Below are 20,275 nucleotides of genomic sequence, written 5' to 3' on the forward strand. Positions count from 1 at the left end.
AAAGTTCAAAAATGTTCGGAAAAATTGTTCGCACTATAACTCTTGAAGGGAGTGACCGATGTGGTCCATACTTTACACATCCTAATATATCTACTAGATATATATCAGGTTCGAATATGGACTATGTTTGTCCACTCCTTCGAGTACCTATCACACAAAATTACTGATAAGTTCATATTAAGACCTGTTCTCGAATCACTTTGAATTTTTTGAAGCAACTTGCATTCGTGCATTAATTACGACGGTAAAAGTTTTTCAGGGGCAAGTCCATACTTCTTGAGAAAACAGCCCGAAAGGTGTAAAAGAAACCCTATGGCACCATATGTACTGGCTGGAGAGCACGATAACTCTCGAGCTAACCGATTTGGTCCAAAATTTGGCCTTCCTGATATTTTGTCATACTTTCAGTTCGAAGATAGGCAATACACTTCCACAACTTCCTCTAGTTCCCCCGAATATTTAAAAAATGTCACTTAAAAGGTATGAACGATATCTCTTGAACAAATTTGGTCCAAACTTCGGATCTCCTAATATTTTGTCTAAATTTAGTTTAACTTCTAAAATGGAGGTACCTTAGGGTATCTCTTCTGCAAAAGTTAAACATTTGTGCCTAAGTGCAGTTTAAGGTCTGTTCGAAGATCCTTTGGAAATGTATGCCGATGCTGTTCGTTGTTATCCTGCTTACAACGGTATTATTATTTTTATCGTGGCAAATCCATGCTTCTGGCATAAGTTATTTGATGACCCACTGAAATGACTGGTGGGCGCGATATCTATCGAAAAGACTTCCAAAATGAGATCCACTTCCATAATGGACTATGTCGGTCCATTCCTTTAAGTACCTCCTCTGCGACAGTTTTGAACTTTAATCCTAATACATATTTTCGTCGCCAAGTTCAAATGTCCAATAAACACCACAAAATAATGAAAATACCATAAATACATTCGATCTGACCGTATATGAAAGTTTCAATGTACATAGGCTGAGCGTATATCTCTGTCGGCAAAGCCTACTGATACTTTTTTACTTGTTACATCCTTAAATTATGTCAAAATATCGACTACATCGGATCGCTCTTTAGGGTACTCTCCACACAAAGTTTAGAAAAAGTGCAGATTAAGGTCTGTGCAGATTAAGGTCTGTGCAGATTAAGGTCTGTCTTGTTAAGACGGTACAATCTCAAAAAAAACCCTAACGATAGAATATATCTTGGAATGTTATTTATGTATGCGAAACTTGGGGCATACCGATTACTCTAAGTCTAGCTGCGTAGCGGTATATTTAAGGCGTTCAACTTTTATGCCAACGCCACTGGTCTATTTTGGTGATCATTAGAGGCCTTTTCTATGTTTGATAAGTCATATGATCGCCTGTATAAGCTCCAACCAAAAAGTTTGCCTCTAAAGCACGGCAGTGCTTATGTTTTTCGGCAATTTACACACATACAACACGATTGCCAAGAAAGAGCGTAACAAAGAGAACAAATGTTTTGATTTGTTGTTGTTCAATAGCTTGTTTGACTTCCCAACTTACTAATACCTTTACAATAGTTGTGTTTTCTACAATACATTCTCATTTTAGTTGTTCTCTTCTTGGAGAATTTGGAAGTGCATCAAATTATGCATTTTAACTTATTCTTTTTACAAGAGCGTGACTCCGGAAAGAGGCACTCCATTAGCACTGCATTTTAACTGGCCCTTTTTGCACTGCATTCAAACTGACCCTTTGGCACTGCATTTTAACTTTTTGGGGTAGAGTTGGATGCAGTCCAAAGTGTTTTGATACAGTCATTCTGCGGAATGTGTGCAAGTCATTGCAAAATATCCCAGAACAAATAAAATGCATTTATTATTTGTGTAAAACAAAAAATACTATTAAGAACTTTATTACATTAACACAAATTATGAAATTTCTCCATTGAATTCAATCGCAACCATGCGTGTTTCCTCCGATCTCCATTTAAATCTTTGGATTCCATCGATATGCCGTTAAAATGTGAAGAATGAAGCGAATTTTTCACGACTCCGTTTTAACTGCACCAAAACATACCGTGAAAGAACTAGTCCACATTGCACTACTTTCAATTTATTTTGCTGGGCTATTTATATTTAGTTCTTTTACTAAGTCGTAAATTTTATCGGTTGTTCTTTTGCCGTTTTGAACTAAAAAGTGTGCCTTCCCTGAAGTAGGTCTGTAGCTGGTTTAAGTTATTGTTTCAACTGTAATAGTTTCCCAGTGACAAAACAAGAAAGAAAAAAAAACGATGACATTTATTAATAAATCTTTTTTGAGAACCCAAAAGAAACCGAGTTCAATTCCCTACCGAATTGAAGCTTTTTACATAAGTATCTATATATCTCGATAAATATATTTGTCTGTATCTCTCGTTTTTGTCAAAATAACTTAAGAATGAAACCAAATGTTTATTTCTCATATGATATTCAATTCAATGAATATTGTGCCAAACACAATCTATTTGGTCCCACCAGTAAATCTCCAGATATGGTTGAGAAATTAAATCCGATGCACTCCAGGGAAAACATGAATCCGCTGCTAGTTTATTGCCTCGTCCTGTATTTTGACGTCAAAGGAGCCACAAAAATTGTAGAAAAAATAATTTTGAAAAACAACTGCTAGTGGAATGCAATTAGGAAAGATAGTACAGCCCAGAATACAATCACACACACACACCTACCTACATGCATTAACACTACACATTGACAAAGACGACGAAAACACAGAGGCACAAACAAACAAACAACCAACCACGTACAAACCCCCTTGCGACATACATAAAACCAAAACAATGAGATGGAGTATGCGAGTGAATGCGAGCATTGCAAGGGCAGTAGTGACAGTCAGTCAGGAGGGAGTCAAAGAAAGTGCCAAATGAGAACACGGCGAGAGAATAATAAAACGTACTCAAGCATAAAAAGAAGCTAAATTGGTTTCTTGGTGTGGTTTAGAATTTGGCCTTAGGTTAAACTACTTTTATTACAAATGAATAGAAAGGCAAATGTTTGAAGATGGATAGGGAACGCAGCAGAGACATTCTGCTGGAGGAGTCCTCTTTGCCAGCAAAGCAAAGATTCCTCTGGATACTTCTAGATATAGAAAAGTATTTGTGTACTTTTTCCTTCAGGACACAAGTGAACTCAATGCGTTTTTTTTGTATTTCCTTTTTTCTCTTTTCCATGGTGGCACTTACCTGTTTATGTGTACTTTTGCTGAGCCATCAAGGACTTACTGCAAATATTCCTTCCTTATGGAAAACAAAAAACAATTAACTTCAACACAAAAGGTAATATTTTCACTTTATTTTCAGTTGCAATTTCCAACGAATTTGGATATTTTTAATATCGTGGTTTTAGTTGAATTCGATTTAATGAATTGATTGATCTTTTTTCTTTTCAAGTGAATTTATGAATCATTTTTGCAACTTCTTCTTCAATTTCTTTTTTTGCTGCACACTCACTGTTCACTGGTCTGCGTGTATTTATTATGTATTTTTCACAAACGTCCTCTCCAATCGTCCGTCAATCAATGTTTTGGATTTTCAAAGGACAAAGCTTTTGTCTCTGCGCATATTTGCTGAGAATCCTGGCCAAGGTGTTGTTGTATGTCCTATAAATGTAAACAAATGAAACTTTGGCGAACAGCTGTCAATGGAAGCTTCGAAAAGCTTTATTGTGATTGTTGTGATAGCCCGTTAAAGCTTTGTAGGATTTTAGTAGAGACATAGTGTTGGAAAACGTTTTAATTTTTGTATCTTTTGTTGTTCTAAAAGGCAAGATAAAAAAATTTTGAAGTTATCTATTTTTTAGACAAATTATTTAGATTGATAAGATATTTGACCATTTTCAGTGTCATAATAAATAAAGATTTTAAGGTCACATGGTCTTTTTTATTTTTGATCACTTTCTTTTGCAGTTACAAATAAAAACAATAAGAAAGTATCAATCATCTTTTCCGACAGAGAAGTAGAGTCAGCATGTGACTACAACTGGAGTGGTGGAATATTGTAGTACATTTGACAGTCACATGCTGACGCTATTTCATCTGTAACATTTTCGTAGGTGATAAAAGACGAGTCGAGTGTATTTTTTATACGTTCCAAACCACCAGACATTTTATTTAGTCAGCTTTTGGACTTATGAATATATTCGGAAGCATGGTCAGCCCACGAAAAACACAATATTGCTGTAATTTGGACCGTTAGGAGTAACTTCTGAAAAATTCCAAAACGTTTGTTGAACAGCACTTAAACTGCGTTCGAGCGAAGGAAAATTTCAGGCCGTTCAGGCCCTGAGGAACTGGATAAACCATGTGGTAAGGAATAGGTGGATAAGCTACATGATGTAACAATATAGGGAAAATTGGCCAAGGAACGCCACAGGGCGAAATCTTATAACACATATTGGGGGTTACTGCCATAAATAGTCTATGAAGGACCTTAACCAAAGAAGGATTTCAACCATTCTGCTATGCAAACTACGCTATAATACTTCTGAGGGGTAAGATATAATAACTGGGCCTCACCAAGAAAATTACCTTTCGCGGACCCAGTTTTCCTGAATAAGAGAATAAACGTTTCTTATACATTTTAATAATCCTGGATAGGAAACTCAAATGGAAAGACCATATCCAGGAAAGGGCGAAATAAACCAACAGATGTAGGCTCAAACGACTTTAGTATGGTGGACAGCTATCATCGGAAAATGTAATGAAAAAATACTGCAAAAGTCCAAAGTCGGTGTTATTTAAGCAATAGGAGAAAATTAAGGTAAGGTATAAAGCGGCCATCGCAGCCTCAGTGCAATGTGTGAATGGATCGAGGAGACCACCAGAAATATGACCAAAACATATTATGGGTCACAACGGGTGATTCAGTAGATAGTATTCCTTCAGATAAGATACTCAACACAATTGTGAAAAACATTAACTCCGGTCAGAGACATGTGGATTGACGGAACCCTAGAACAAATCCCTTCTGACAGCTATGATCTGACTGTTCGATTACAACATGATCTTTCAGAACCTAACTCCCGGGAAACGAAACAAACTAGGTTCAGTCTCGGACCCTTAGAAAAGAAGAAAAACAAACAGCGACGCATACAAAACATGGTGCCAAAAATTTAAAAACGATCCCAGACAAGTCCTAAAACTGAACTCTTTCCAAGCTTTGTGTGGGAGGAATCCAAAATGGTGGTCCGATGTAGTCAATATTCGGATATGATTCGAGTCTGTTAGAAATAATACGATGTACAACGTTTGGACCAAATCGGTTTCTACCTTCGAGAGTTATCTTACGTACTACCCAGTTTAGTTTGTGCCGGCAGGCTTTTTTGGGCCATTATCTCAGGAAGTACGGAGTTGCTCCCGAAAAATTGTGCAATCGCAACAGAGCACGCAGAAAGAACTTTTTGGAAAAAAAAATCAAAACGATCCGAGACGAGCTGTTCAACTGCACTTTTCCCAAATTGTGTGTAGGAGGTGCCCGAAAGAGGGGACCAACATACCAATCTGATACATGATTAGACGAAATAATACGATGTGAAAATTCTGGACCAAGCTGAAACTCCCTGAGAGAGTTATCTGCGGATTTGCCATTTTAGTTGGTGCTGTCAAGGTTTCTTGGAGCTTTTGGGTCATTATCTTAGGAAGTATGGACTTGCTTCCGAAAAAAATGGTACCGTGGTAAAGGGGACATCAAGGACCATCTCCTGAAAAAATTTCAAAACGATCCGAGATGAGCTCTTAAACTTCACCTTTTTCCGAATTTTGTGTGAGAGGTAACCGAAGGAGAGGACCGATATACTCCATATTTGAATACGATATATTACTGAAAGTAATATTTTCATATGTAAATTTATTACCAGGGTTTCGGAGCCGAGGTAATTTTGGCACGACTCGACTCCAGACCAGTTTTTTCACGACTCCGGCTCCGACTCCGGGTCGACTCCGAGAGTGAATTCCTCTAACACTAAAATTAATAAAATGAGCACAAATTTTTAACTTTTTACTATATTTTGGCCTATATAGGCTAATCTGTTGGTTTTTCCTTTTCCTTCCTTCACTTGTTCCGAATTTTGTGTGGGAGGTACCCGAAGGAGCTCATAAACTTCACTTTTTCCTAATTTTGTGTGGGAGGTACCCGAAGGACTGGAACAATATAGTCCATATTTCAACCTGATACATGCTGGATGAAATAATACGATGTGCAAAGTCTGCACCAATCAGAAACTCCCTGCGATTTGCCATTTTGGTTGGTTCCGTCAGGGTTTCTTGCAGCCTTTAGGCCATAGCCGACCAAGAAGAGCGAGCGCTTAAATTGTTTATGTGTGGGTAAAATTACACTGACAGAACAGGGTGATGATTTTCATATTGAGTGTGAAATGAAAAATATATTGTTGGCGCGTTCGCTTTGTATGACTTAAATTAAAAATAATATAAATAACTTCATAATTTGAAAAGTATTTTTCTTCATATGTTAATTTTTTTGAGAGAAAAAACAAATTGTATATAAAAATGATTTTTTAAGACTTTCTAAGCATACATACATTTTTTATTGTTGCATTGCAGACGAGGCATTCTGCGTCATTAAAAATATTAATACAAAACAAAAATCATTTTCAAATTCTTCCCTCCACATATTTGCTGTACAACTGCAAAATCTTTTCTGTGTACCCAAAAATAAACAAATAAAGCGGCATCAACCTGCTTGCATGAAATTCAGTACAAGACTGAAGTAAAAAAATCAAAACATTTGCTCTCTTACTTTGCGTTCGGGTCGCGTGTGTGTGATTTGCCGAAAAACTTCGTAACCAAATCAATGCCCACGAACGCGTTTGCTTTAGGCTAATATCTCAAGAAATGTGAACTTGCGCAAGGAAAAATGTTACCGTCGTTAAGGGAGCCGCAAGGACAACATACTGAAAAAAATTCAACCCGATCCGACAGGTGCTCGTAAAATTCACTTTATCCGAATTTTGTGTGGAAGTTACCCGTAGGACTGGAACGATATAGTCCATATTCTTACGTGATACATGACTAAATTAAATAATACCATGTGCAAAGTCTGTACCAATCACAAAGTCCCTTCGATAATTATCTTGCGGATTTGCCATTTTGGTCGGTGCCGTCAGAGTTTCATGGAGATTTTAGGCTAATATCTCAAGAAGTGCGAACTTGCACACGAAAAAAAATTGTACCGTCGTGAAGGACAAGGAAAGGACCACCTACTGAAAAAAAATCACCACGATCCGAAGGGTGCTCTTAAAATGCACTTTATCCGAATTTTGCGTGGGAGGTACCTGAAGGAGTGGACCGATGTAGTCCGTATTCGAGTCCGATATATATCTGGAAGGAAGAATACGATGCGCAAAGTTTGGACCAAATTAATTGCTCACTTCGAGAGTTATCGTTCACACCATTTTACAGAAAACTTTTTAACTTTTGTAGGGGAAGTACACGAAAAAGTGGGCCGATATGGCACACCTTCAAACTTGAACTAAGTTTGTACAAAGTATTACGAGGTGGAAAGTTTGGACCAAGTCGGCTGATCCGTTCGAGGGTTATCATGGACAACAATCAGACAAACAGACGGGGAACAAAAATAACAATTTTTATACCATCAGCCTTTAGGCTAGAAAGGGTATATGGGCAAAACTGCCAATTATTTCATATTCCATTTCCAAAAAATTGATTTTTTTCTTTTCGCGCTACATTAACGATTTTTGGTACATAGGTTAAGAAAAAATTCCCCAGTACAAATCCGCTCGCGAGCAAATTTTTGGTTGTTGCGGACAAATGTTATCGCGGTTTTACTTCTGCTTTTAAGAAAAAATTATTATAAACACGCTAATTATTTTATTGAGCACAATTGTCACTAAAAAGTTATCACGAAGTGACGTCATTAAGCAGATTGCATAATACTTGTAAAATGTTTCTCAGCATTCGCGGAATTTACAAAAAATTGACAAAATTTTAAATGTAATCCGAATTTTTTGAAAATATAGCTCCATATACCCGTCAAAAATTACAAAAAAGTAACAGTTTTAAATAAAGACTTCACGGGGAATCAAATGAGACCAAACTTATAATCATCGGGATAGTAGTTAGGATATTATAGCCAAAATAAGCACATATTTGTGTTACAAAAAACTAATTTTGGTTTGGAATAATAGTTTTCACACGCATTCTAGAGTCGAAAATATTGGAAAAATTCTATAAGAGTACTTTTTTTATTTTTCTTGAAACTCCCAAGAAAATGGGTGGATTTTGCTTTATCTACATTCACATAGAAGGTTTCCCATTGAGGAAAGTTATCGGGTTGTTGAAATAAATCATTAGACTTCTTAAACGGAAACAGAGTTCAAATAAACCGCTTTAACTTATATGTATTATTAAAATATGTGTAAATCGCGTAATTATCAAAATCGTTTTGTCCGCATGTGATTTTCATGTACAGCAAGACCATATCTTTTAATTTGTATATATTTTTCGAAATATAATTTGGACGCTAAGATGTAGCATCGGCTGCATCTTAGCATTAAAAAACCTATAAAACATCGCTAATTTTCCCAAAGTTCATACAATTTCGTTCCGCATCCGGTTTTAGTGTCACCATGAAAATCTGCATCGATATATACCTATTTCAAGGCAATCAGTCAAGAACCGTGGATGTAGCATCACACACTATTTTTGGGATAAAATGAATGTAGTTCCCTTATCAGTGAAGTTTTTAAATCTTTGTTTCCGCAAAAAGGAAGATCCTGCACTAGTTTTTTCATAGCAGTGCAAGCTGCCGACAGAATACGCGATATTTTCAAAAACAATATTAGGTGATTTTCCTACCTTGGAATTTCTCGTATCTCGCGTTTTAGTAGATGGAATTTCACGAGTATTGATTTATTAGATCCGCAACGTAAAAATCAAAAAATTGCAATCAAGTACGAGTAAATCGAATGCCAATTGTAAAAATTAGGCCCGAAAAATATGATTTTTAGAAATGTGTTCACACAAAATTTTCGTATTTGGATACAGATTTCTCTGAAGCTGTGTAGGCTACATTCACGACACATATATCAAATAAATCAGAATCGTGAGTTCTTCATTCCTATATATGATTTTTTGAAAAACCTGTTTGCGGAACGAAATTATAAGAAAATTTCAAAAAACACTTAAAATCTGGCTTCAAAATGTCAGCATCATTTAATGGTAGACGCAGATCAAATTTTGAGAAGTTATACTCTAGTGAGATGATCCTTATTTAGTTGCCTTCTACTTTTACTTTAACGGGAAAATCGTAAAAAGTGTGGTTTAATCACAAATCGAGAGAAAACAAAAAAAGACACGTTGGCTTCAACCCATTTTTACCCATTTTTTAACATAAATATAGCCACAGCTTCCACGCAAATCAACTTTGAAACCCAATATTTTTTGCCAAGTCTAAAAACATTTCATTTTATCCAAAAGCATTCAAATTGTACAATATACAACCACTATTCGCGAGTTATAAAGGGGTAAACCTTGGCTTCAACGATGTTAAATTTTCAATAATATTGCCCATATACACTTTCATACGGACAAAATGTGCCTCATCGAAATAATGGTTTTAGACCCCAAGTGTGTTTGGACGAATTTAGTTTCAGACAATTTGGAGTCGATTTAGCAATGTCCGTCCGTCTGTCTGTCTGGCTGGCTGGTGCGCACGATAACTCTCAAACGGATGAGCCGATTTGGTCCAAAATTTGGCTATCGTAATATTTTGTTCAAACTTAGTTTAAGTTCGAAGATTGGCCATATCGGTCTACTCCTTCAGGTACCTCGAAAATGTTCGCAAAATTTGTGCGCACGAAAACTCTTGAAAGGAGTAACCGATTTGGTCCATACTTTGCACATCGTGAAATGTGTATAAGACTTAGATAAGGTTTCAATATGGACTCAATCGGTCCACTTCTTCGGGTACTTCCCACACAAAATTTCGGAAAAGTTCAGTTTAGGGCCTGCTCTCGAATCGCTTTGATTTTTGTTGTAGCAACTTACATTCACTGCCCCCCATGTAACGGCATAACTTTCATCATACTTCCTGAGAAAATAGCCTGAAAGATACAAAAAAACCCTATAACACCGTGTGTAAAAAAACCCTATGGTACCATATGTAGTGGCTGGAGAGCTCAAACCGAATACTGCGTTCGTCCACACTTTGGATATTGTAATATTTCTTTGAATATTATATGAAAATCGAAGGTTGTGCTGATAGGTCCACTCCTTCCGGTACCTCCCCCACAAAAGTTCGAAAATATTCGCTGTAATGGTACGCACGATTTCTCATACATGTAGATGTAGCAACCGATTTGGTCCAAACTTTGAATCTCTAAATATTGTCGAAACTTAGTTTATCTTCAAATTTGGGTCATATCTGTCCAATCCTTGTGGTACCACCCACACAAATGTTCAACAGTTTTGTGTGGTTCGAGGATTCTTTGGGCATTTTTACCGAAGGGTTTCCCAGTGGCCCTGTTTACAGCGATATTATGTTTTTCGCAGGCTACTCCTATCTATCGATATAATCTATATAATCCTATCCATACTTTTGTCGGTGCATACGCCCAAAATGTTGAAATCCCCACTAAGTACATGTTTTTGTTTTTTTGGAAAAAAGTATTTCAATCCACACAGGCTGAGGGTATATCTCTGTCAGCAAATACTTTTTTACTTGTAACTTTAATTTTTTGCCGACGAATCCCGACCCATAAATAGTATGCAACCATTTCCAAAATGAAAGTTTCCTTCTATCTGCGACCCTTCAATTTTTCCCAACATTATTAGTATTAATTTTACCCTTTGACCCATAAATTATATCTGGCCATCTTCAAAATGAATGTTTCCTTCTATCTGCGACCCTTGAATTTTCCCCAATATTATTCGTATATAATTTTTGACAAAGTAAACGGTAGCCCGTTTTGGTGGTTAAACATAATTCAACTTATCTACCAAACTTCAGGTTATTTGCCTGCCCATTAATACAATTATTTGAACGTTGTGTGGGATGTGATTCCTTCTCCCCCTGTTATACATATGCCCTTTTTCCAAAACATACCTGTCAACCTGACCTGTTCAATGGTATTAGCTGTTGAAGTTCCGCAGAAAATATGTTTGCAGCCAATTTAGTTATTATCGAACTTTTTCCCATATATGGGGGATTAACTTGGCTTGTTGACAAATTTCGGGTCACTTTTTTTCGTTGATAATATCAAACACACGTTGATTGTAATGGTATCGTATATAAGTATGTGTATTCTTGTTGTAGTTGTTGTTGTTGTTGTCGTCGAAGTTATTATATATAAATTTGTTGTTTGCTTTATTTTTGTTGTTGTAGTTGTTGTTTTTTTTTTCTTATTTATTTTAATAAATATCGAAATATCTTCTAAATCGTTCTTTTACGTTTACAATTTGTTCTTGTTCTAGATTAGAATTGTTGTTGTTGGTGTTTTGTTTGTTTGTTTTCTTTGTGAGATGTTTTGTGTTGAATTTTGATTTGTTTGCTTGTTTGTTTATTTGTGTGGTAATAACTTTTCGCCTAGTTTGAGTTCGAAAACATTTAGTTATTTTTTCTGGTTGTTGTTGGGGATGTACGTACGTATGAATGAATGGTTGGTTGGATAGATGGATGCATGCTTGGAACACATCAATATTATCTTTGAAATGAAAGCACAGCCCCAAAGACTCTTTAAGACTTGGTCTACGCTTGAGAAAGTTTTTATGAAGTGTGTATTTATTGTTGCTTTTTTTCTTGTAATTTTCGGTTACGGAGTAGTTTATTAATCTTAATATCCAATAATTTGTTATAAAAATTAATGAAGAATGCAGAAGGTATGGGTTGCTTGCTGGATTTACTCGCTAATTTAATTCGTTCGTATTCTCGTTTGTTTGTTTCTTTATTTGTTTGTTTTTTGATTTCTCCATGTCGCAGAGGTTCTAGTCTTAAAGAGTCCTCTTTCGATGCTTGTTTGGTTTTTTCTTTCTGGTCGTAAAATTAAGTTTTACAAAATCAAGTCAAATTAAATTTACAATAATACATACTTGTGTATGTATGCATGTTTATATATGTATGTCATGTTACGTATTTCTATATATGTATGTAGTTGTGTATGTAAATAATGTGTTGTGTCATTATTGCAGCATTACAAACAGAAGATTTACTGGCATAAAATCTAGTTGTCTGTTTACAAAACAAAAACCAAAACTAAAAATGAAATGAAATAATTTGTCTAGAAAAAAAAAGAGTTTGGTGGCTGTTTGCTGTGCTGTGGCAGCGTTGGCGGCAACGTCGACGGCTACGGCACATCCAAAACCAAAGAATTGCAAAGAATTCTCCACACCTCCAGTAGTGCAGTGGTTAGCTTATCACGATTGTTTGGGATGTTGTGGTGGCGGTGGTGGTGCTGGCTTGAAACATTGCAGCAAAAAGGCGGTGTAGAGGACAAAGGCCACAGCCAAGGCTATCAGGGCATACATGAATATATTCAATTCAGGCTGACGGAAACGATTTTTACGCAGCCATTCTAGCACCTCGTCCTCGGATAAGAGGTCACCTGCAAATAGATTAGATTGTGGAGTATAGCCGAGAGAATGTAAAAAATGAGGAATATGTCGCCACTTACCTCTATAAATGCTTGGGAATCTTCTTCTAAAGTAAACCATGGCTGGCAGTTTGGTAACACCCCATTTCTTGGCATAACGAGAATCGGCCATTTTCACAAATGTTATATCCAAATTATCCGTTTCGCTGTCGATATTTTCGAGCTTCTCCAAGGCGGCAATTGATTCTTGTTGATTGTGTTCATCTAAGGTAGGGGGAAGAATGTTCAATTAAACTAAGTTTTGCAAATTTTTATTCGATTAGCAACCAGCCATTTTAGTTGGTCACCGTAGGATTTTTAAAGCTTTTGGGTCATTATGACGAGAATCAAGGACTTTGTATCAGCTTCACCAGGACTATCTCCAATTAAAATTCAAATCAATCATTAAATATACCTTATACTTTGCTTAAGTGAAAAATTTGAGATTTTGTGAGAGGGGTAGCGGAATGAGTTGTCTGATATATTAAAAATTTAGCGTCGTAATAGGACAATCTGCTGCAAAATATTCAAAACCACTGTAGACACCTGGCATTAAATTGCACTTTTGTGAAAATATTTTTCTAATGTTTTAAAGAACCATTTGAGAATAAGTGGACCGATATAGCCTATCATCGAACTAGATATAAGATGGGAAAAAATACTAAGTTTGGACCAAATCGTTTGATCCATTCGTGGACAGCTTGACAGATAGATGTATGGGCAGGGCTGAATCGATTCTAAATTTTCTGAAACGGATTTCGTCCAAACATACATAGTTGGGGTCTAAAACCATTATTTCTATGAGGTACATTTTGGATTAGCCTAATGGGTCAGGGTATATAAAGTCCCTAGAAGATATCTTATTTTTAAGATTAATGAGTTCGCCTCGACCATACCTTCTCATCAGTTGACCTGCATAAACCGACGATTTATTCAGGAGTAATACGACGGTTTCCTTCATCTTAACACTCAACATTGTTTTTTAGGACCGGCCTGTATAGACTAAAAATATCAGTGTGGTACTCACGGCAAGCCGTATTATCTTTATTTTAATTGCAGCCCGCTGACAGGTTCGATGAAATACTTAATGTAAGGGGAATATATTGAGAATTTGCGTCATTGGAAGAAGACCAAGGGGATTGCGATATTGGCACCAATGTATGAAAGCACGATGTTTTATTTTGAGGTGAGCAAACCCATCAGACCTCTATTTTCTAGTTAGTCTAATTCTGCAGTTATATAAACTACCCTCCTTCCTGGTTAATTAACATTTCTAAAATAAATTCGTTTTATACTTACAGAAGAATACAGTAATAAATTCATTTTCTTCCAATAATTTGTCCAACATTTTGCGATTGACCTCTTCAATTTCATTCTTGATCTCGAAGACATCCTGAGATGTCAGCCAAGTAATGATTTTATCGTGTTGATGCAAATCGCCATCGTATAAAACAGGAACTTGTTTTCTGCGAGATAGAGAAAAAAAACTGAATAATATTTCACGGAAAATGTCGTTGGTCCTTACCTAAAGTATACCAATGAAGGTATATTAACAACATCATATGTTTTTGCCGCCTCAGGACTGGCAATCTTAACAAAATCAATGCCAAACATATCGGCTTCACCATCGATTTCTTCCAATTCTTCCAAGATTTCTTCACATTCCGCACAATCTTCATCATCTGGAAAAAAAGGACAAAGCATGAAGTAAACAACCAGCCTATAGAGGAGTATAGGTCACAAAACATACAAAAGAATACCACCAATAGGGTAGACTCAGCCATAAGGCGTTCCAACATGCGTTCATTAACCTCTTCAATTTCATCGGCCAATTCACGATTGTCATCATCGATTAACCACTCCAAAACAGATTGTTCATTTTGTAAATCGCCCTCAAAAAGCAGAGGATTACCATTTCTGTGAATAGAGGTTTAACAACAATTTAAAGAAATTTGGCAAAATATGGATTCCCCTTCTTACTTACCTGAAATACACCAAAGCGGGGAATGTTTTGATTGAGTAACGCTTCGCCAATTGTGGATCTTGTATCTTCACCATATGAATACCGAAAACATCACATTCATCATCGATCAACTCCAGGCCTTCCAAAATCTGATCACAAATATTGCAATTGATTTTATCTGTAGGAATTGTGAGTAAATAAAATAAAAAAATAATTTCTAAAGAGTGTTGGATGATCGGTTATTGATTAGTAGCATGACATCAGGCAGCAGACGAATAGGTCGAGCTGTTAATTGCAGAAGTGCTGGAAATTTAGTGGAAGGTATTTTAAAGTGTTGTTGTTTTTTTTGTTTGTTTTTGAAAACGCCAAAAATTAAGGTATTCGTTTCCAAACAAAATTTATTCTTCTCTTAATTCAATCAAACATTTCCTTTTGATCCCACAACGAAACCGATAGAGCAAAAAGTGCTTGAGCTATTAGTAATGAATAATTAACAAAAGCGAAGGACGTTTTTTTGTGCATTGTTGATGTCTTGGAGGGTATTTGAATCAGCTGAGAGGTCCGTAACTGTTTGTGTAATTTGCAGATATTCACAAAATCTGCTGAATATTCTACTAAACTGCATATAGATGGAACAAAATGTGTCTAAACCCAAAAACTCCAAAGTTGAGAAACTAAAGTGACTGGTGAGCACAACAATTATTTCGGTGCTCTTAAAACAATTTTAAATGGAAGGTGCTCACACCTCGGAAGTTTTTGCGGATTCTGAAACTACCATGTTTATAGATGAGAACAATCAAAAAACAAAAAAAAAATCGATAGAGCGCCTTTTAAAAAAATCGCGATTTAAGTTGACATTTTTAGGGGTTGTTTAGGTTTTCGCAATTTTGCTTAGAAACCGCAACCCCTATCAAAATGGGACTAAAACAAATGTTGTAGCTATGAAATTTCTCTACAAGATTGACCATTATGATATTTTCGTCGGTTTTACCGTTTTTGAGATATAGAAGTTCAAATTGGGACTATTCAAATTCAATTCAATTCTGTAAATCTGCAAATTCCCAACTTAAACTTATATATCTAAGAAAATTTTACAACTTAGGATAAGTTACTTAAGCCAGTCTTGTAGAGAATCTTCTCAGGTCCCATGTCGATAAGACTTACCGTATTCAAGCAAAATCGCGAAACCCTAACAAAAAAACCTAAAAATGTAAACTGAGCTTCTTTATCTCAAAAATGGTACATGCTGGGAAAAAATGATAAACGTCAATCCGCTAGAGAATTTTCACAGCTACAAAATTTTCTTTAGCTCCATTTTGATTGGACTTGCGGTTTTACAAGCAAAATCGTGAAAACCTAAAAAACACCTATAATGTGAATTTTGACCGCGATTTATTTAAAAATCCGATTTTTTCTTGTTTTTGTATTTTTCTCATCTATGAACACTGCTGTTTCAGAATTCACAAAAACTTTAGATAAGGCGCACCCTACATGACATTGTTTTATAAGGGGGATATACAGTCAGTGCATTGTCCCAGTTTGAACTTCTATATCTCAAAAATGGTAAAAACTACGAAAATACCATGAAGGTCGATCTTGTAGAGAATTTTCATAGGTACAACATTTCATTTAGTCCCATTTTGATTGGACTTGCGGTTTCTAAGCAAAATCGTGAAAACCTAAACAACCCCTAAAAATGTCAACTTAAATCGCGATTTATTTAAAAAGCGCTCCGGCGATTTTTTTTTGATTTTTCTCATCTACGAACATTGTAGTTTCAGAATCCGCAAAAACTTTCGAGGTGTAAGCACCTTCCATTTAAAATTGTTTCAAGAGCACCGTGTTATCGAAAGCACAAACTTTAGAAAGGTACATCCTCCACGTGTCGGATCGTGCAGAAATTTTAATAGTTAGTAGTCATTGTGATCATGGCTATAGCAGTATACGTTTTTAAAGGAAGCCGATTATAAACCCCGAAATGTCCCATTACGATGTTTGCGCGAAATGTTTCTGACCTATTAATGAAAACGCGAATATTTATTCTCAAAAATAGTTCTGTCGCTTTCTATAGTATTCTCCAACATGATCATTGTCCACCCCCTTTTTTCTTAACGTGCGAGGTCAATGGAAGGTCAGGGCGTACGGCGGATGACCCACCAATTTCCCGTTTTGTCAGGTCAAAAGGCACCGGTTTGATGCAATGTGTGAGAGCTTCCATTGTCATGGTGATTCGTCTTCTCTTGTTTGTTTATTGAGTTCTTACTTAGACTTAAGGCAAACAAATTGTGGTGTTACCACTCAGTATTGACCGTCCTATTGTACTCAAGCAGGAAAGTCGCATCATGACCAATTTTTTCGAAGAGACAGGCGACCATTTGCTTCAAAGTGATTCTTCCATGAACACCATTCGTTGGACTTGGCTCATCTTCGAAGACCCTCACGGCTGATTACTGTTTGTTTTGGGGCTCATACGCCTTGATCCAAAATGTGTTATCTGTGGCGATCTCCTAAATGCCGGTGATCCTGTTTTTTCTGCATTTCTTTACACAAATCAACAAGAGCCTTTTTTGAGCGATTCTCAAACTTGTGCTGAATCCAACGAGAACAAACCTATTTTAGAGACAGGGGTTCATGCAATATCGAATGTATGGTGGTGCAAAAAATGCCCAGGGATGTCTCTATCTCACGGTATGTCACATGACGATCTTACATTATTAGTTCACGCATCATTAGTTCTGGCACAACAAACGTTTTTGGACGACTCTCATTTTATTTTAGCGAGCGTCGGCCACGATTGCATTCATAAAAGCAGTTTTTCGCAGTGCTATATGATGGTGCTTAATGACCATATAACGTATAATTGTTCCACAAACATTCCAGAAGGGATATGGGAGACTTCTCACATATTAATGAGTGCACCCCGATTCATAATACCTTAATGATATGGGACCTGCTGTTTATCGTCGAGTCTGAACGAGCTGTAGAGAAGTTTTACATGGCTAGAATACTCAGGAAATATCGCCAACAATACTGAGGGTAATATTGCCACCGTTGAAAATTGGATGTTACCTAGACGGGGAATCGAACCCACGACCTTCGGCGCACAGTAGTTCAAAAATCGATTTTCCTGGCCAAAACCTACATTTTTTGTTGTCACTGATTGTTAATTTTAATAAATTTTAGTGAAACTCCAAATTTAGTGGACTGGAACTTTTAGGGAAGAGCTTGAAACACCTTCTGCTTCCACAGAATAATGCCCGAGAGTTCCTTCTTTGAGCCCATATGTAATTTTGTACAGGTCCTGCTCATCCGTTTAATACTTTTTTTAAATTTTTTGAAGTTAAAAAATTTGTGTTTTTTCCATACCACGGTGCTCTTGAAACAATTTTAAACGGAAGGTGCTTACACCTTGAAAGTGCGGATTCTGAAACTGCAATGTTCATAGATGAGAAAAATCAAAAAACAAAAAAATTGATAGAGCGCCTTTTAAATAAATCGCGATTTAAGTTGACATTTTTAGGTTGTTTTAGGTTGTTTAGGTTTTCAAGATTTTGCTTAGAAACCGCGAGCCCTATAAAAATGGGACTAAAGAAGCTATGAAAATTCTCTACAAGATCGACCTTTATGGTATTTTCGTGGTTTTTACCATTTTTGAGATATAGAAGTTCAAATTGGGACAATGCACTTACTGTATCGCCCCCTTATAAACCAATGTCATGAAGGGTTCACCTTAACTAACTTTTAATGAAAACCGCTTACACAGGAAAAGTTTTTGTGAATTCTGAAACAGCAGTGTTCATAGATTAGCAAAATCCAAAAACAAGAAAAAATCGCTATAGGGATTTTTAAATAAATCGCTGTCAAAATTAACATTTTTAGGTGTTTTTAGGTTGCAACGATTTTGCTTCGAAACCGCAAGTCTAATCGAAATGGAGTTAAACAGAATGTTGTAGCTGTGAAAATTCTCTTGAGGATTGGCGTTTATCATTTTTTCCCAGCCTGTACCATTTTTGAGATAAAGAAGCTCAGTTTACTTTTTTAGGTTTTTTTGTTAGAGTTTCGCGATTTTGCTTGAATACGGTAAGTCTTATCGATATCGGACCTGAGAAAATCTTAAAGCTGTGAAAACTCTCTACAAGACTGGCTTAAGTAACTTATCCTTAGTTGTAACATGATTTTAGATATATAAGTTTAAGTTGGGAATTTGCAGTCATGACACTGTTTTATAAGGGGGCGATACAGAATTGAATTGAATTTGAATTGACCCAATTTGAACTTCTATATCTCAAAAACGGTAGAACCGACGAGAATACCATAAAGGCCAATCTTGTAGAGAATTTTCATGGCTACAACATTTGTTTCGGTCCTATTTCAATAGGACTTGCGATTTCTAAGGAAAATCTTGAAAACATAAACAACCCCTAAAAATGTCAACTAAAATTGCTATTTATTTAAAAGCACTCCGGTTTTTTTTGTTTTTTGATTTTTCTCATCAATAAACATTGTAGTTTCAGAATCTGCAAAAACTTCCGAGCTGTAAACACCTTCCATTTAAAATTGTTTCAAGAGCACCGTGATACCGTTTCCCATACAAATTACAATTTTTTTACACTAATTGACATTTTTTATATATGAGTTTTCATAAGAGTTATATGAGTTTTATGAAAACCCAAATAACATTTTTTTTTTTAATTTTGGAAATTTCTTTCCAATTTTTCGAAAAAAAAACTAGAAAAAATTGTTATTTTTATGGTTTGTTTACTGGTTTTCGGCCTCTTTTAAATAGTTAGGATATACCCAAAACTCAAAAACAAAAATGTGAACAAACTCAAAATTTTTACTTTGACCTTGAATTCCTCTGCAACTACTAGACTGAATTCGAATATTTTTAATGCATCCGAAAACTGATTATGTTATTTGTCGAACAAAAAAAATTATGAAAATGTCTCCATCCGTTCAGAAGTTACAGAATTTTATTTCTTCATACTGCTCTCGCTCAATAGTGCTGCCAAGTATTTGTGGTATCAATTACAATGTTATAATTTTATTCTCCGTACTGATTTCGATAATGGCCCGAAAGTTTCAATAACTGGACCTAAGTGGTGGCTATGTTGCTTGGATCTATCAGTGGAACAATTAGGCCTACACCATGATGCCTATTCCATAATCGCCTGTACTTTCAAAACTCTTTTAGGTAATTACAAATACTATGTTTCTTTCAAAATTTAAATATGAAATTTCGGGCCGCCACTCCTTTTATTATTTTCTTTTGTGCAGTCATAGGCTGAAGGTATTTATCCGTTGTCAAAGCCGATTGATTCTTTTCCACTTGCTTCTTATTTAGAATTGTATTTGATATATTTGCTTTCATTTAGTACGCTTCCTTTCGCAAGGACATCAACACACAACATACCTCCCTTTCCTTCTCTCTCGTAAAAAAACATGCAAAAGATAAAGCACCGATTCGTTATTTTTTGGCCGCCAAAGGGATTAATATCAAGGACAAGAAAAGGTTAGCTTCGCAGTTTAAAAAAACAAGTTGGGTTTCATCTTTCAAATTATAATTTGGAAACCAGACAAGAAAAGAGCTGTTTTTTTTTTGCTTTCAGACAAACAGACAGACAGAGAGACAGTCATTATTAGAAACGCGTTTGTTTGCGGTTAAATTCGTTGTAGTTGTTGTTG

General features: G+C 36.0%; 3 protein-coding genes across 18 annotated transcripts in view; 1 reads left to right on the top strand and 2 right to left on the bottom strand.

Moving 5' to 3' along the window:
* The window catches only part of LOC141405361 (uncharacterized), a 35,525-nt gene extending 31,922 nt beyond the window's left edge, over positions 1–3,603 (bottom strand). The window contains exon 1 of one of the 3 annotated variants that reach the window (XM_073989607.1): positions 3,210–3,603. The gene's annotated coding sequence lies outside the window, so the exon portion shown is untranslated. The remainder of the gene's footprint in view (positions 1–3,209) is intronic. The other 2 variants (XM_073989608.1, XM_073989609.1) reach the window with 2 other exon arrangements.
* Positions 1–20,275, top strand: part of LOC141405362 (uncharacterized) — a 242,970-nt gene that overhangs the window by 38,230 nt on the left and 184,465 nt on the right. The window lies entirely within an intron of this gene.
* The window catches only part of hlk (hulk), a 112,743-nt gene continuing 103,833 nt past the window's right edge, over positions 11,366–20,275 (bottom strand). For all 14 annotated transcript variants that reach the window (XM_073989584.1, XM_073989597.1, XM_073989593.1 and 11 more), the window contains 6 exons: positions 14,612–14,768; positions 14,378–14,544; positions 14,153–14,309; positions 13,927–14,093; positions 12,670–12,852; positions 11,366–12,600 (listed from right to left, as the gene is read on the bottom strand). In XM_073989584.1, the coding sequence (XP_073845685.1) occupies positions 12,413–12,600; positions 12,670–12,852; positions 13,927–14,093; positions 14,153–14,309; positions 14,378–14,544; positions 14,612–14,768 (1,019 nt within the window). In that variant the 3' untranslated portion in view covers positions 11,366–12,412. The remainder of the gene's footprint in view (positions 12,601–12,669; positions 12,853–13,926; positions 14,094–14,152; positions 14,310–14,377; positions 14,545–14,611; positions 14,769–20,275) is intronic.

The sequence above is a fragment of the Musca autumnalis genome, unplaced genomic scaffold, assembly GCF_047663935.1.
Source record: "Musca autumnalis isolate F117 unplaced genomic scaffold, ASM4766393v1 scaffold_5, whole genome shotgun sequence".
NCBI classification, from domain to species: Eukaryota; Metazoa; Arthropoda; class Insecta; order Diptera; family Muscidae; genus Musca; species Musca autumnalis.